The 16,186-nt window shown below is 40.9% G+C and overlaps 1 protein-coding gene across 2 annotated transcripts in view; it reads left to right on the top strand.

Annotated features, from left to right (window-relative positions):
• The window catches only part of RTN4IP1 (reticulon 4 interacting protein 1), a 69,457-nt gene that overhangs the window by 10,046 nt on the left and 43,225 nt on the right, over window positions 1-16,186 (top strand). For both annotated transcript variants that reach the window (XM_089921618.1, XM_022553532.3), the window contains one exon: window positions 9,659-9,707. In XM_089921618.1, the coding sequence (XP_089777744.1) occupies window positions 9,659-9,707 (49 nt within the window). The remainder of the gene's footprint in view (window positions 1-9,658; window positions 9,708-16,186) is intronic.

The following is a 16,186-nucleotide window of genomic DNA, read 5'->3' as shown; positions in this document are numbered from 1 at the left end:
GTGTTTTTTGCCCATGCTTTGGTATCACTAGAAAAGTCAGACGAAATGATTTCCCTGTTATCAGCCCATCCATAGTTTCTTCGTGATTTATTCCGTAGGAACACATAGATAACTTAGGGTTCTCAAGATGAATAGAACTTTTTAAAAAAGTGGTTACACCAGATATTTTTGGAAAGGGGTTCTATTTGATGGTTCTATTTATTGGTAGTGTCATGCTCTGCCTGAAATTCATCTCTTGCTGCGAGGTTGTACTTCACTGTTTGACAGAGGTATTAGAAAGCGTTAGAAATTGAACCATTCCTCCCCCGCGAAATAAATTTCACTTTCAAATTGTGTATACTTGAAACTCAATGAAGTGGATTTAGGAATGCTTTTCCCTTTTTCTTTTTTGAGATTAGGCTTTACGACAGTAACACTTAGTCATGTAATTGTAAATTAGGTGTCTGATTAATTCTGTTTATAGAATTAGACAGGCTCAAACATAAAACATTGTATCGCCCGCCACCCCATATGCTTACACCGGTAATTACAACAGCTTCCTTCTTTCAGCTGCCTTCGCCTGCCTGTCTTTCCCCCACTCGACCCACCTGTTCCTCCGCCCTCTCCACTCCCACCACCCCTGGGGACTTTGGGTTTTCATTTGCACTTTGACTAGGTTGTACGGGGAGACGGGAAAGGGGAAAGAGAAGGAAACCCCTGTGGTCTACTTGCTTGGAGAAATCCTGGGGTTGGGAGGAAGGGTGCTGGCTCTGGCCTGGCTGGTGTGCTGCCGATGAATCGTCTCCACCCCAGGCCTGTTTTCCAGGGAGCTCCGGGAGGGATCTGTTAAAGGAATTAGTAGCAAACTCTTTCCTGGCCATTTGTGTTTTACAGATAGTTGCCCCTGTCACCTAGAAAACTATCTTGTGACGTTTAGGAGTCGTTCACTCTTCAGTGCACCGTAACCTCACTTCCGGCTTTGCCAGTCAGGTGCAGGTGTTCTCACCGGGGTCATAGCTGACCGAGTTGCCAACCCAACGATACTTTTCAGTTCTTACAATTTGACCTCTGAAGTCTCTGGCACTGTTGCCCACTTTTGTTATGCTCACTTTTTCCATGGTTTCAGGGACACTAAACTCCTTTAGTTTTCTTCTTGCCTTTTGAACCAATTCTTATCATTTTTAAAGGTTCCCTTTCCTCCCCCAGCCCTTGCACTGTACCTGCTTTCCCGTTGTCTCCCTCCGTCTTTCCTGTCTCCCAGGGTTATCTCATCTGCTCCCAGTTTCTTTATATATATATATATACATATATAATTTTTTTTTTTTTGTGGTATGCGGGCCTCTCACTGTTGTGGCCTCTCCCCTTGCGGAGCACAGGCTCCGGACGCGCAGGCTCAGTGGCCATGGCTTACGGGCCCAGCCACTCCGCGGCATGTGGGATCTTCCCAGACCGGGGCACAAACCCGTGTTCCCTGCATCAGCAAGCGGACTCTCAACCACCATGCCACCAGGGAAGCCCTCTTTTTATATTTTGGTAACTTGCAGATCCTATTTCTGACCCCATCCTCTCTACTCAGTTCCATCCAGTTAGGTGTCCCCTTTGCAGCTGAAACTCAACTTGTGCAAAACAAGACTTACTGATGACCACCCTGACGCTTTCTCTATATTCCTACTGTCAGTTAACTGTGATTTTCCATAAGCCAACATATGGTATTGTTCCCAAACCCTGCTCCCTCCCCTTCTGTGCAACTCGTTATTGTCCATGTCATGTGAAATTTAGGATTCTTGTCAGATTTGGAAAAATGTCTTCCAAGTTTCTTTATGAGTTGCAAGATTCCAGGGCATCTCATGTTTCCTTGTGCAGTGAATAAGCCCAAAATACTTTTGCATTTTAATTGACAACCTTCATTTACTAGCTTGTTATTGATATCTTCCCTATAGTGGTATCAAATGACAAAAATAATACAATTTAATAACCAGTTTAATATCCTTTATTCAATGGAAAACCGTCCACAAGTGGCGGAGCTCTCTTCCCAAGGGATTTTGGGCAAGACTGTTAGAAGTGGCAACACAGAAACAAGGCGTGATTGGCTAGGAGGTCTGATTTCCCTATAAGGCTAGCAGGTGCTGGTTTCTAGGGTGAGGTGAGCTAAAGCTGAGTTGAAGGATGGTGATTAGTGCTAGGTTTCCTTGGCAGTGAGGCAGGCTGGGACATGGGCTGGGCCACTGGGGCGGCCTCCATTTTGTGGGTCCTGCATCACAAATTACCTTTATCAGTGATGTGTTGTACGTTTTTACATGTCTTTTAATTGGAAGAATTTTCTACAGACCAGCTTCTGGTTCTGTACATTTCAGGCTTCACTTCTCTTTCCCTGCTCATATAATCCAATGCTAGGTACCATGATATTCAGTCTTATCGTAATAAAATGTTATGATACCTTGTTGTGTTGACTTATTGGGAAATAGGAATATTCCTGGAAGGCATTCTTAAACCAGGACAGCCTGTAATAACTTAACTGTACTCAGAAATTACTATGAACCACAGCAGTATTTCCCACTAAGCCCAAAGCAGATGTATTTCCGAATCAAATCTAGTGTCACCTGACAAGAGAGGAACTATAGTGGAGAGGAAAGTAGGAGTGGAAAGAGGCAGCAGTTTTACTGATTGTGGTTAGTAGGGAGGAAAGATAATTTTCCGTCTACCCTTCTGAGTTCTCTGCCGAGACCTCTGTAACAGAAGACAGGGAAACAAGAGAAAAACAAACAGAAGTTTCTTAACATGTGCACCTCACGTATACACGAGAGATACCCAGGAAAAATGAGTAACTCAAAGAGTTAGCTTAGAATTCAGGCCAAAATGCCATCTTTTAGTTCAAGACAAAAGATAGAGGAGTGTAGGGAAGGCCAGTTGTGGAAAGTTTACCAGGAAAAGCAAGAATAAAGTTAGTTATGCAGATTTAAATTGGTGCCTCCTCCATTGATAAGGGTCTACAGTTATCTCCAGGGATTAACCTTTGTCCTTGGTAAAGAGTAAAGCAAGCACCTTTGTAAACTTCTGTCCTGCTTTTAGGCAAATAGGGGGAGTACAGAGATTTCTTACGCCAACTTCTTCTCAGTTGCCTTCAGCTCTGAATAATTCTTATGCGTAAGTGGCATATTTTGGCGTGCCATATTCTTCTAGCCTTCATTAGCATATCTTACTTTTGCAAGTTTTACAAAAGCGTACGTCTGTTACCCTAAAACTCGGTTCGCCTCTTGGTGGGTGTCAAGCCAAAAGACACAACCACGCCAAAGATAAGGAGAAGGAAGGACTTGTAATATTATCACTTGCAGCAAGTAAGGAGAACGGTGGGGCTCTTTCCCAAAGCAGTCTCTCTCCAAACAGCAAAATTGGGTAAGTTTTAAGCTAAGAGAACATGAATATTCATGAAGGGGCTTGGCCTTTAGTTGATTGAAGTCACAAGGGTCAGAAAAGGGCAACATCATCATCCCTTAGGTTCCAGTTCGTCTGGTGGTTGAGCGCTTCAGGCTAATCTTTATCATTGACAGAACTGGGAGTCATTACAACTGACATACTATCTTTGCTATTGTTACTTTCTTGCCTGATAAGAGTTATTTCTGCATTCTTTTGTTCCCTTAAGATCGTTAATTACTGAGACCTGTTCAAGGGCAAGCCTTGTGGCCAGGCTTATATCACAAAATGGTTTAGGCCAAAAAATGGCTTCTCTTCTGTCAAGAAAGCCCGGCCTGGTTCTCTTTCTCTGGGGATCCCCTACCCTATCTGCTTACATGTCCATTCAGATACATTGGTGGGGCTCTTCTCCAGGCCTTGTGTAAGTGGGAGGGACTGAAGCTTAAGCTTCACTGGCTCTGTAGGGGAGGAAAAATATCTTTCCTCTGCTCTTTTAAGTCTTGGCTGGGGCCCCGGTAACAAAAGGCAGATAAATTAACAAGAGAAAAGCATACACATTTATTTGTTTGTAAGTTTTATGCAACATGGGAGCCTTTATAAGAAATGAAGACCCAAAGAAGTGGTTAAACCTGAGCATTTTTTTTTAAATTGAAGTACAGTTGGCATATAGTATTATGTTAGTTTCAAGTGTACGACACATGATCCGACAATCAAATGTATTACAAAACGGTCACCAGAAGTCCAGTAACCATCTTTCACCATACAAACTTATTACAGTATTATCGACTGTATTCCTTACGCTGTATATTACATCCCCATGACTTATTTTATCACTGTAAATTTTTTTTTTTTTTTGGTACGGGGGCCTCTCACTGTTGTGGCCTCTCCTGTTGCGGAGCACAGGCTCCGGACGTGCAGGCTCAGCGGCCATGGCTCACGGGCCCAGCCGCTCCGCGGCATGTGTCCCCTGCATTGACAGGCAGACTCTCAACCACTGCACCACCAGGGAAGGCCTCACTGTAAGTTTTTATCTCTTAATCCCCTTCACCTATTTTGCCCAAGTCTCCTTCCCTTCTGGCAACCACCTATTTGCTCTCTGTATCTGTAAGTCTGTTTCCTTTTTTTTTTTTTTAAATATTTTGGCCGCGCCGCATGTGGGATCCTACTTCTCCAACCAGGGATGGAACCCGTGCCCCCTGCACTGGAAACACAGAGTCTTAACCACTGGACCGCCAAGGAAGTCCCTGTTTCCATTTTTAAACCTGAACATTTTTATGCCAGCTTTGATGAAGAGTGGAGAGTCGTGAAAAAAAACGTGATAGGACAAACATATGCGCCAAGTGTAGTACACTGAGAAAACTTAGCAAGGCCTGTTAGTTCCGAGTCCTCACTGTGTCCCATCTTGGAGATAAGGTGCTCTTTTCCTCCAGGTATAGGGCGTACACCTCTCACACGAGGGTCTTATGACCAGCTTCATGGGAGAAGATCAGAGAGTCCTTCCCTCACATGCTGTTTCTCGAATTCCTTCAGCTTAAAATATTCAGTCTGCTAAGGTGCCTTATGTTCAGGTGGCACTTCCTGAATCCTGTCACTTCCATGGTAAACCTCCTCTGACCATGCTACTTCTCTCATCCATTCTCGTGTTGCCATCATAAATGAGCCTTCCCTCTGTCTTCCTTCCTCTGTTTTGCACCAGATGGAAGGAACCAGTGTCTTGGAATGGTTCCCACTGCCTGTCCCATATGGGGAGATGTGTTCCCAGTACCCCAGGTTGAAATTCTGAGTACATGTCCCCCAGAACCATCGTTATACTCTGTATAAGGTTCTTGGTCCATTATGGGTTAACTAAACCTTTTTAAAGGGCTACCCTGGGCATCTTGCCAAGATGTATAAATAGCTTTGTTTTCATGGGAAAATGTGTTTAAAGTTCTAAACAACTAATTTACACATGAACTCTTCTGTAAATTGGGGAATGTCTGCATGAATTACGGAGGAGTAGAAGAAGGGGACACACAAACCCAGGCTGTCTTAGTCATGTTTGGTTGATTTATTTTGTAATTCTATTCCCCTTATTCAGATTAAGTTTCTCACTTAAGGGAATAAATTTAGCATATTATGATATGCTTTGCTATCTTTCACCCATTTTTCCTCCAGATTTAAAAGTAGTGTGTGAAACTAAAAGATGAGTTTATACATTTTCAGCATCATCCTTATCTTTTAAAGACCATTTATTTCAACTGCTGGAAGATTTAGCCATATTTAAATCAGCTTTGTTTCGGAGCCATTAGGACTTAATGAAGGGCACTCTACTCTTGTGACTTTTTTTTCCCCATTACAAGTATGTGGTCTGGGGGGAATCGTGAAGGTCATATACGTCTACGTTAGAAAGGTGGAGAAACTAAATATAAGCTTAAATTAGATTGAAAATGCCAATTCTCATTCACTAACACCTAGAGTACACCTCTGTGATTATCATTTCATAGCTGATGAATCTGAGGCCTAGAGATTCAGTTAATGAGAGAGTTGTGACTAGATCCCAGGTCTCTAGATATCTGGCCCTGGCATTCAGAGATTTCGGGGGCTTAGCCAGAATGTAGGAATTTGAAAGGCAATTCCCTACTTCTGGATCGCCTGCTGTTTTGTAGTATGTTTCATATATTTTTTATGTGTAAGGCAATTAGGGTGTTGATGCCTTGTCTCGTAAGATTGTGATACTGAAAAATGTGATTGTAGAGGACTTAGGTGCCCAGATACTAAACACAAAGTGACTCAGTCATGGAAAGGAAACTAGTTGCTCCACAGCACGTGGGATCTTCCCGGACCAGGGCTCGAACCCACGTCCCCTGCATTGGCAGGTGGATTCTTAACCACTGCACCACCAGGAAAGCCCTCTCTCATATTTTTACATCTGCCACAGTGCAGTTCCCACTGACTGCCAAAGAAGCTGTGCGTGTGGACTTAGGAAGTAAGAGAAGAATGTGACTAAAATTCTTGGCAATTTTGAATTATAGTGCTTTCTGTAAAGAGAGCATTTCCTGGGCCCTTACTCTTTATAAACCGATAAGCAATACGTAGAAGATACAGCAGTACACCTTTCTTCACTCTACAAATAGGCTACTACTTCGGTGAAGTTTGAATATATTTCACGACCATTATAGCAAGCTGGGTAGAAAGTATTCCCACTATGAAATGAAGGGCCACAGGGGGTAAGCAAGAGCAGCATTTTCCCGTTGTATTGAAAGTGCTTTGAAGAGTATAAGAATAGTTCCTTCAGCCATAGGGCTTCAAACCATGGAGGACCAGTTGACTTATTGCTGGCTTGAAAAATATATTTGCCTGCTGTCCGTTTTGGGGACTTTCTTTGTTTAAAGAAAAGTACAGGCCCTGGTTGAACCTGCACAAAACATGGAGTTTGCATGACCAGAGAATGAATGGTGTGCCCCCAGGGCCGCTTCACAAACTGGCCTGTCTGTAGTACTTCTTTGGGCTTGCTCCTTGCCTGTTTTGCACTCGCGGGCGCCGTCAAGTGGCACCATCAGGAACTGAAGCTGCTAATGCAGAACCACTCCCTCTTCCACCAAGAACTGCTAAGAAACACATTTTTGCTTTTTCATATGGAGGAGTGAGACTGCTTTGAATCAAGAGTTATGGGGAAGCTATGAATTGACAATAATGAGTTGGAGATGTGTCTGGCCATTGGATCCTTAAGCAGCCATTGTGTTTGGTATCCTCTTAATTCTCAGGGTGAGAATTAGAAATTCATTGCAAGCTTTTCTTTATTGGAAGAAATTTTAATGCAGTCTTTCAAATAGCCAGGTGATTCCCTCATTTGGGGTAGTAGCAATTGTTAATTGTGGGATATAATGCTGATTTCGATTATTTTTATTTATTATTATTTTTTTTTTGCTGCGTTGGGTCTTTCTTGCTGTGTGCGGGCTTTCTCCAGTTGCGGCGAGCGGGGGCTACTCTTTGTTGCGGTGCGCAGGCTTCTCATTGCGGTGGCTTCTCTTTGTTGCGGAGCACGGGCTCTAGGCACATGGGCTTCAGTAGTTGCAGCACTCGGGCTCAGTAGTTGTGGCGCATGGGCTTAGTTGCTCTGTGGCATGGGGGATCTTCCCGGACCAGGGATCAAACCCGTGTCCCCTGCATTGGCAAGGGGATTCTCAACCGCTGTGCCACCAGAGAAGTCCCTAGATGATTTTTAAAGTCAAGCAACATTGATCAGGCATCTGCTACACCCAGGGTAGTATGGCTGGTGCTGGGTGTAATATGAGGTCTCTGTCCTCAGAGTCTTGAAGAATGGCCTGGGCAGCAAGCATGTGAATGAAAGTTAACAATGTGTCCAATGCCAAATGGGGACATGGATATCAGGCTCAGGGCTATCTCTAGGGTATTGCACAGGCAAACTGGGATTTGAGCCTTTGAGGGAAGGGAGACCTCAGCAGGCAGTGAAAGGCATTTGAGAGCCTGAGGCGTGGGCCAGCGTGCATGGGACTTGGGGTTCCGAGTGAGGGGACTAGGGAGGCTCAGGTGGAGAGTTCTGTTCCAGAAATAGAGGAAGTTGGAGTTGCAAAAAAGATTAGATTGTGAAGAACTTAACTGAGAGTTTGACTAGTTACATTTCTGTAAGAACGTACCAAAATAAGAGGGCACAATATCCCATGGATGAACTAATTTTGGGATGTATCTGTGAAGCAGTCTTAGTGCTTCTCCCCTCCCCCACCAGGCCCCCATTTAGGAAGCATTGAAGCTATTAAATGTGTGAATTGAAGGATTTTGGAGGAGTTGATCTTTAAAGTTTCTTTTATTCTTCACAATTTATAATTCCATGAAATTAAAAGTAACTTCTAAAAGGAACATCATTTTCAAAAAGACCTGTCTTAATTACATTTGATGGTAATTTGGTGGTAATTTCAAAGGGAATAGCTGGGTTACAAATATTACTAATAACTTCTAAGATCTAAAGGGTGAAAACCAGCCTTCTGTGATTTGGGTAAGAGAAAAAAAAAATAAAATGAAACTAGGGGTAAGATTGTAGGCAGAATGTATGTTCCAGGTGTACCTGATTGAGATAGGTGACAAAATTCCTTGCGCTTTCCAGCAGCCAAGTCAAAGAGGGACCCACAGCCTGCAGTTACACAATTTGCAGTGACAGATAAATAGAAGCATAGCTACTGCCACCAACTTAGTCTTCAGAAAAATGTTTTTTTCCTGTGGGCACTCATAAAGAGAATTCTCAGGAAGAATTCTCTCAACAGTATCTCCTTAGCTAATGTAGTGTCATATATCAAACGGACACTTTTTATAATGTCTCTCAGCCTAGACTGGTAACAGAACACCAAAGTGCAGTTCAGTACAAACAATTTTCTGAGGACCTGAATCTATGCAGTCTGGGGAAGGCAGTTCACTGGAGCTCTAGCTTAATTCAGAATAAAATGTGAGAATATGTAAAGCAGTGATTCTTGACTAGTGATTTTGTTTTGAATCATGCCTCCTTTGGGAAATTGATGATAAGTCTGGATCCTTCTTCTCGCCGATGCACATATGCATGATCTCACCAAATTTTGCATGTTATTTCAGTCAGTTCACAATTTCACAGGGTTCACACCATCACAGCTCTCACCAGCACTCATCCACAAACTCCAGGCTGCACATCCTTGGTCTAGAGTGGCAGGAAGACTACATACAGTAAGGAAACATGGTAAAAACCTGGAGCACAAGCATGTTTGTGCTGACAGAACAGATTCATCTGCTTAACAAGAAGCCAAATTGAAGATAAGATTGGTTTCCATTTATGAAAGCTGGTGAGTGTGATGGGACATGTCTGAACAAAAGACGTTTATTCCACTTTGGCAAGAATGTGGTCAGGAATGTGATTTTTCTTAGAGAGCAACTGAATATACTGTAGCACACTAAAAAGGATCCCAAAGCTCCCTCTTATAGAGAAAGCTATGGTAATTTAAGCCTAGAAAAATTGTAAGACAGATGTTACCAAGCAGCATCTGAGCTACTTTAAAAAAATACAAATCATTGGTATTTTTGGTATATTGTATTCTTGGCAAAGAGTTCATAGTATGTCTAACTTTAAGCACTTATAGGTTCTTGGTGAACCTAAAAAATCCTTGTGTAGTAGAATCTTGGGAAGCTGAATGATTTTGTTTGCTTTGGGGATTATCTTTGAGCCAGTTACATGTTGAAAACGTCTTGTTTGTTTATCCAGTTATGTTGGCTTAATATTTTCACTAGTTATAGTATTTTTGCATTGCAGTGTTTTAATCTTGGGTGCTTCAGGCGGAGTTGGTACTTTTGCTATACAGGTAAGACAATTTCTTTATCTTGTGAATAGGAAGATTATTATTTTCATGAATTTATAAATTTATATATTGTGAACTATTTTTCCTGGAAAGGTGAGAGAAATTACATTCATTGTGATTTCAGCTTGCTCTTCTAAGAAGGAAATTTTCTAATGTAGAAGGAAGTGTTAACCTTTCCAGTGGTTTAATATATGAGTGAGTTTGTGGCTGACCTATATAACAAATGTAGGAAAGCTTTTAAGGAGGAAGACCATGGGCAGTGAAAGTGGATGGAAGTTTGCAATTCTGTAGAAATTGATAAGCTGGTTCTAAAATATATATAGAAATGCAATAGCCAAAATGCTGTATAAAAATGACAATACTCCCCCAAAGTGATCTACAGATTCAGTGCAGTCTTATCAAAATGGCAGCTGCCTTTTTTTTGCATAAATGAGCAAGCTGAACCTAAAATGCATATGGAGTTGCAAGGGACCCCAAATTGCCAAACCATCTTGAAAAAGAACAAAATTGGAGGACTCACACTTCTCTAATTTAAAACTTACTTACAAAACTACAGTAATCAAAACAGTGGTACTGGCATAAAGATAGATATATAGATCAATGGAACAGAATAGAGCATCCAGAAATAAACCTATGGTCAGTTGATTTACTTTTTAAAGGTTTATTTTATTTTATTTTTGGCCACACCATGCGGCATGTAGGATCTTAGTTCCCCAGCCAGGGATCCAACACGTGCCCCCCTGCAGTGGAAGCACAGATTCTTAACCACTGGACCACCAGGGAAGTCCCAGTGGCCAATTGATTTTTTACCTGGGTGGCAAGACCATTAAACAGGGGAAAGAATAGTCTTTTCAGTGAATGGTACTGGGGCAACTAGATGCACATGCAAAAGGATGAAGTTGGACCTCTACCTCACGTCATATGTGAAAACTAATTCAAACTGGGTTAAAGACCTAAATGTAAGAGCTAAAACCATAAAACTCTTAGAAGGAAACATAGGAGTAAATCTTCATACATTGGGTTTGGCAATAGGTTCTTAGAGATGACAGCAAAAGCACAAGCAAAAGAAGAAAAAATTAGATGAATTGGACTTGATTAAATTCAAAACTTTTGTGCATCAAATGATACTATCAAGAAAGTAAAAAGACAACACACAGAATAGGAGCAGATATTTACAAATCACTTATCTAATAAAGGTATGGTACCCGGAATATGTAAAGAACTCTCACAACTCAACAACAAAAAGACAATCCAGTTAAAAAATCAACAAAGGACTTGAATAGACATTTCTTCAAAGAAGATATAAAAATGGGTAGGAGGTCGATGGAAAGATGTTCAACATCATTAGTCATTAGGGAAATGCAAATCAAAGCCACAATTGAATGATTGGCTTAAGGAGATGTGTGTGTGTGTGTGTGTGTGTGTATGTGTATGTATGTATACACAAAGTAATATTATTCAGCCATAAAATATGAAATATTGCCATCTGTAGCAACATGGATGGACCTAGAGAATATTATGCTTAGTGAAATAAGTCAGAGAAAGATGAATACTATATGGTATCACATATATGTGGAATCTAAAAAAAAGTAATACAAATGAATCTATATACAAAACAGAAACAGACTCACAGACATAGAAAACAAACATATGGTTACCAAAGGGGAGGGGGGAAGGGACAAATTAGGAGTATAGGATCAATAGATACAAACTACTATCCATAAAATAGATAAGCAACAAGGATTTACTGTGTAGCACAGGGAATTATACCCAATATCTTCTAATAACTTATAATGGAATATAATATGCGAAAAACCCCTGAATATCTGAAATTAACACAATATTGTAAATCAACTACACTTCAGTTAAAAGAAAACCCAGTGAGATATCACTTCACACCTACTAGGATGGCTATTAAAAAAATGGAAAATAACAGTGTTGGCAAGGATGTAGAGAAATTGAAACCCTCATATATTGCTAGTGGGAATGTAAAATGGTGCAGCTACAGTGGGAAACAATTGGGCAGTTTCTTAAAATTCTTAATTCTACGTTGAACATAGAATTACCCTATGACCCAGCGATTCCATTTCTAGGTATATACCCGAGAGAAATGAAAACCTATGTTCAAACAAAAACTTACATACAAATGTTCATAGCAGCATCAATATTCATAATGGACAAAGAAATGGCAGCAACCCTAATGTACCAACTGATGAATAGAAAAACAAAATGTGGTATATATACACAATGGAATGTTATTTAGCCATCAAAAGGAGTGAAATCCTGACACATGATACAACACGGATAAACCTTCAAAACATTATGCTCAGTGAAAGAATTCAGACACAAAAGGTCACATTTTTGTATGATTCCATTTATGTCATGTCCAGAAGAGGCAAATCCATAGAGACAGAAAGCGGATTAGTGGTTGCCAGGGGCTGGGGGAAGAGGGAATGGGGAATGACTGCTCGATGGGTGTGGGTTTATGTTTGGGGTAAGGAAAATGTTCTGGAATTAGATAGTGGTGATAGTTGCACAACATTGTACTAAAAGCCACTGAATTATACACTCTAAAATTGTTAAAATTATAAATTTTGTGTAAATTTTACCTCAGACAAAACAAACAAAGCAAAGTGCCCCAAGCCTCTAGGAACAGGATGGCATCTAGTGGCTGTTCCCATTGTGGTCACATGTTTAACTGGCCGGCTGCTGGGAGAGCAGGCTTGATTGAGCCTCGCTCAGGATGAGGGGAGAGGCCCTTTCCCTTTCCCCAATAGGGGCTAGTGAGCGCACTCAGAGGCTCTGCCACATGGCTTTAGGGGAGGGAGAATTTTGGTGCCATCCTCCTCCCCAGACCCCGCCTCAGACCTTTTGAGGACCAGGATAGTGCTGGAGTTTCTCATCCACCTGCTCACTGAATTGGGAGAGAGGGGAAAGGACTCCCAGGAGATTCACACCTTGCCTTCTTTCTAATTCACCATTAGATACTGCTATGGTCTGAATGTTTATGTCCCTCCAAACTTCATATGTTGAAGTCCTGATGCCCAAAGTGATGGTATGGGGGTCTTTGGGAAGTGATTAGGTTATGAGGGCAGAGCATTCGTGAATGAGATTAATGCCCTTATGAAAGAGGCCCAGCAGAGCTCCTTAGCCCTTCTACCATGTGAGGACACAGAGAGGGCACTGGCTATAAACCAGGAAGAGGGCTCTGAACACATCAAGGTGTTGACACCTTGATCTCAGACTTCCAGCCTCCAGAACTGTGAGAAATACGTTTCTGTTGTTTATAAAGTACCCAGTCCGTGGTATGTTGTTATAGCAGCCCAAATGGACTAAGACAGATACCCAGGGCCTAGTCCACAGATTGTCAGTAAATGTGGGTTAATGAACAAGTAAATGGAAGAAAGGAAAAGAGGGAGGAAGGGAGGGAGAAAAAGAGAAATATCATGCCCTGCTGATTAGAATGTAATTGGTACAACCAGTTTGGAAAATAATTTGGCACCATCTGGTAACTGTGAATATACATTGCTCTATGACGACCTAACAGTTTTACGAATGTACTCTGTAGATAGGCATATGGTCATCCCTCAGTATACCAACCTCAGAACCAACCTCAGATTGGTTCCAGGATCCCCTTGGATACCAAAATCCACGGGTGCTCAAGTCCCTTATATAAAATGGCATAGTATCTGTATATAACCTACACACATCCTCCTGTATAATTTAAATATTCTTTAGATTACTTGTAATACCTAAACACAATGTAAATGCTCTGTAAATAGTTGCAAGTATACTGTTAATTCAGGTTTTGCTTTTCGGAACTTTCAAATTTTTTTCCCAAATATTTTCAATCCCTGGTTGGTTGGTTGAATTCAACAATGTGGAGTTCTTGGATACAGAAGGTCAACTGTACATGCATGTTCACCAAAAGATGTGTACCAGAGTTACATGTATTATCCCCCAACTGGAAACAACTCAGATGGCCATCAACAGTAAAATGGGGAAGTAAATTGCAGTATATTCTTACACTGAAACGTTACACAGCCATGGAAACAAACTATAGTTGTGTGCAATGAAGTAGATGAATCTTACAAGTAGGAAGAAGTCAGAAACAAGAGTACACCTTATATGGTTCCATTTAATGACACTCAGGAACTGGTGAAACTATACAATAGTGTTTAAGGCTGCTTATCTAGATAGTAAATCTCTTTACAAAAAGGCGAGGGGAGGCTCATGTAGAACTCCTGATAGTTGTTATTACTTCTAAGGGAGTGAGGGGGGGTTTTGACTGGGAGGGGGAAGTGAGGAGATGTTCTAGTTCTTAATCTTGAGTGATGCTTAAAATAGTATTTGCTTTACAATAATTTGTTAAGCTGTACATTTATATTCCATGCACTTTGCGTGTTATGTTTCACAATGAACATATTTTAATAAGATTAAACAGTTGAGTAGTAGATAAATATCAAGGTAGAATAACATACCTACAGACAATTAAAACACATTGGAAAACATCAAAATGAAACCTGCAGTTTCAAAAACAAGCTAAAAAAACAACTAAAAATACGATAGAGGGCTTCCCTGGTATTGCAGTGGTTAAGAAGGTTCGAGCCCTGGTCCAGGAAGATCCCACATGCCACAGAGCAACTAAGCCCGTGCGCCACAACTACCGAAGCCTGTGCGCCTAGTGCCTGTGCTCCACAACAAGAGAAGCCACCGCAATGAGAGGCCTGCGCATGGCAATGAAGAGTAGCCCCCGCTCGTTGCAACTAGAGAAAGCCTGCACAGCAACAAAGACCCAATGCAGCCAAAAATAAATAAATTAATTAATTAAAAATAAATTAATATATCTAAAAAAATACGATAGAGAGCATGAAAGAACGAAATAAATCATAATTGGAAAACTCAGGAAAAAAGTAAAAAAAAATTAGCAATGAAGACTAAACTAGAAGGAACTCAATAACAAACACAACACATAATGCTGGCCTGATAGAATGTGTAAACAGGAAAAATTGTAAATTACGAAAGAAAGGAAGCGATAAAGACAGATTCAGAGAAAGTGTCACATATTGAAGACAGGAACAAAGATTGCTATATGGATAATAGGAGTTTCTGAAGAAGAAAACCTAAACAAGGGGATAGAACAAATACTAAAATCAGTAATTCAAGAAACTTCCCTGCTTTCCTGAAGTTAAATGATTTGAAACTACGTATTAAATAACCAAAGCACTTATCTAAGAACATGGACCCAGAATGAGCAATATCCAGGGGAACTCTAGTAAAATTACTGGCACTTAAAGAAAAAGCAGAAACAAAAAAAACCTTGGGACATTTTTTGTTTTTGTTTTTTTTTTTGGCTGTGTTGGGTCTTCATTGCTGCGTGCGGGCTCTCTCTAGTTGCGGCGAGCTGGGGCTACTCTTTGTTGCACGGGCTTCTCATTGCGGTGGCTTCTCTTGTTGCAGAGCACGGGCTCTAGGGTGCGTGGGCTTCAGTAGTTGTGGTGTGTGGGCTCAGTAGTTGTGGCTCGCGGGCTTAGTTGCTCCGCGGCATGTGGGATCTTCCCAGACCGGGGCTCGAACCCGTGTCCCCTGCATTGGCAGGCGGATTCTTAACTGCTGCGCCACCAGGTTTTTTGCTTGTTTTTTTTGTTTTACAAGGGGAGGAAAGTAGTTTTATTGAGTACACACTAGATGCTAGATACAATATCCTGGTTGCATTTAATTATTTTAATGTCTAATCCTCTGACAAAACTATAAGGTGGGCATTACTATTCTTATTTCACAAATGAGAAAACCAAGGCTGACAGAGGATATAATGAAAGGAACTTGGAAAGAAAGATAATTAAAGTCAAACTTGGTCTTTATGATCTAGAATTGAGTCAAGTGGTTAAGTAGAGGAAGTTTCTCCATAGTACTGCCTTCACGTTTCCCTTTTGGGACTGATTCTTTTTCTTCTTTTTTTTTTTAAACATCTTTATTGGAGTATAATTGCTTTACAATAGTGTGTTAGTTTCTGCTTTATACACCAGTTTTTTTTTTTTAAGAAAAAAAAAGTGTTATTTTTTTTAAAAAAAGAGCATGTGACATGTAAGTAAAATTCAATTATCAGCAGACTTTTTGACAACAGTGCTCTAATGCTAGTGGAGGCAGCAGGGATGGAGTAACATATTTAAGACACTTGAGAAGGAATATGCTAAGAATTTTATATACAGCAAAACTGGGCTCCAAACACTAAAGGGCACATACGAACTGTTAATAACATGCAACAACTTGGGGAATATGTTCTTCTGATCCCTTTCTGAGAAATCTACTAGAAAATGAGCTTCTGAAAACTAAAATAGCTAGAGAGACATCGAACCAAGGACTGGTGGTAAATGTTAAATATAAAGTTATCTGTAGAACTAAAACTAAATGAGGGCTTAGAAAAAGAGAGTATAGTGTGTAACAGCCATATGCTCTGACAAGGTAAACAGTACAACTGTTTT

The sequence above is a fragment of the Delphinapterus leucas genome, chromosome 12, assembly GCF_059928025.1.
Source record: "Delphinapterus leucas isolate spDelLeu-1000000601 "Yukka" chromosome 12, BTC_Dleu_Yukka2, whole genome shotgun sequence".
In the NCBI taxonomy this organism is placed as follows: Eukaryota; Metazoa; Chordata; class Mammalia; order Artiodactyla; family Monodontidae; genus Delphinapterus; species Delphinapterus leucas.
This window is presented reverse-complemented; position numbering and strand designations above follow the sequence as displayed.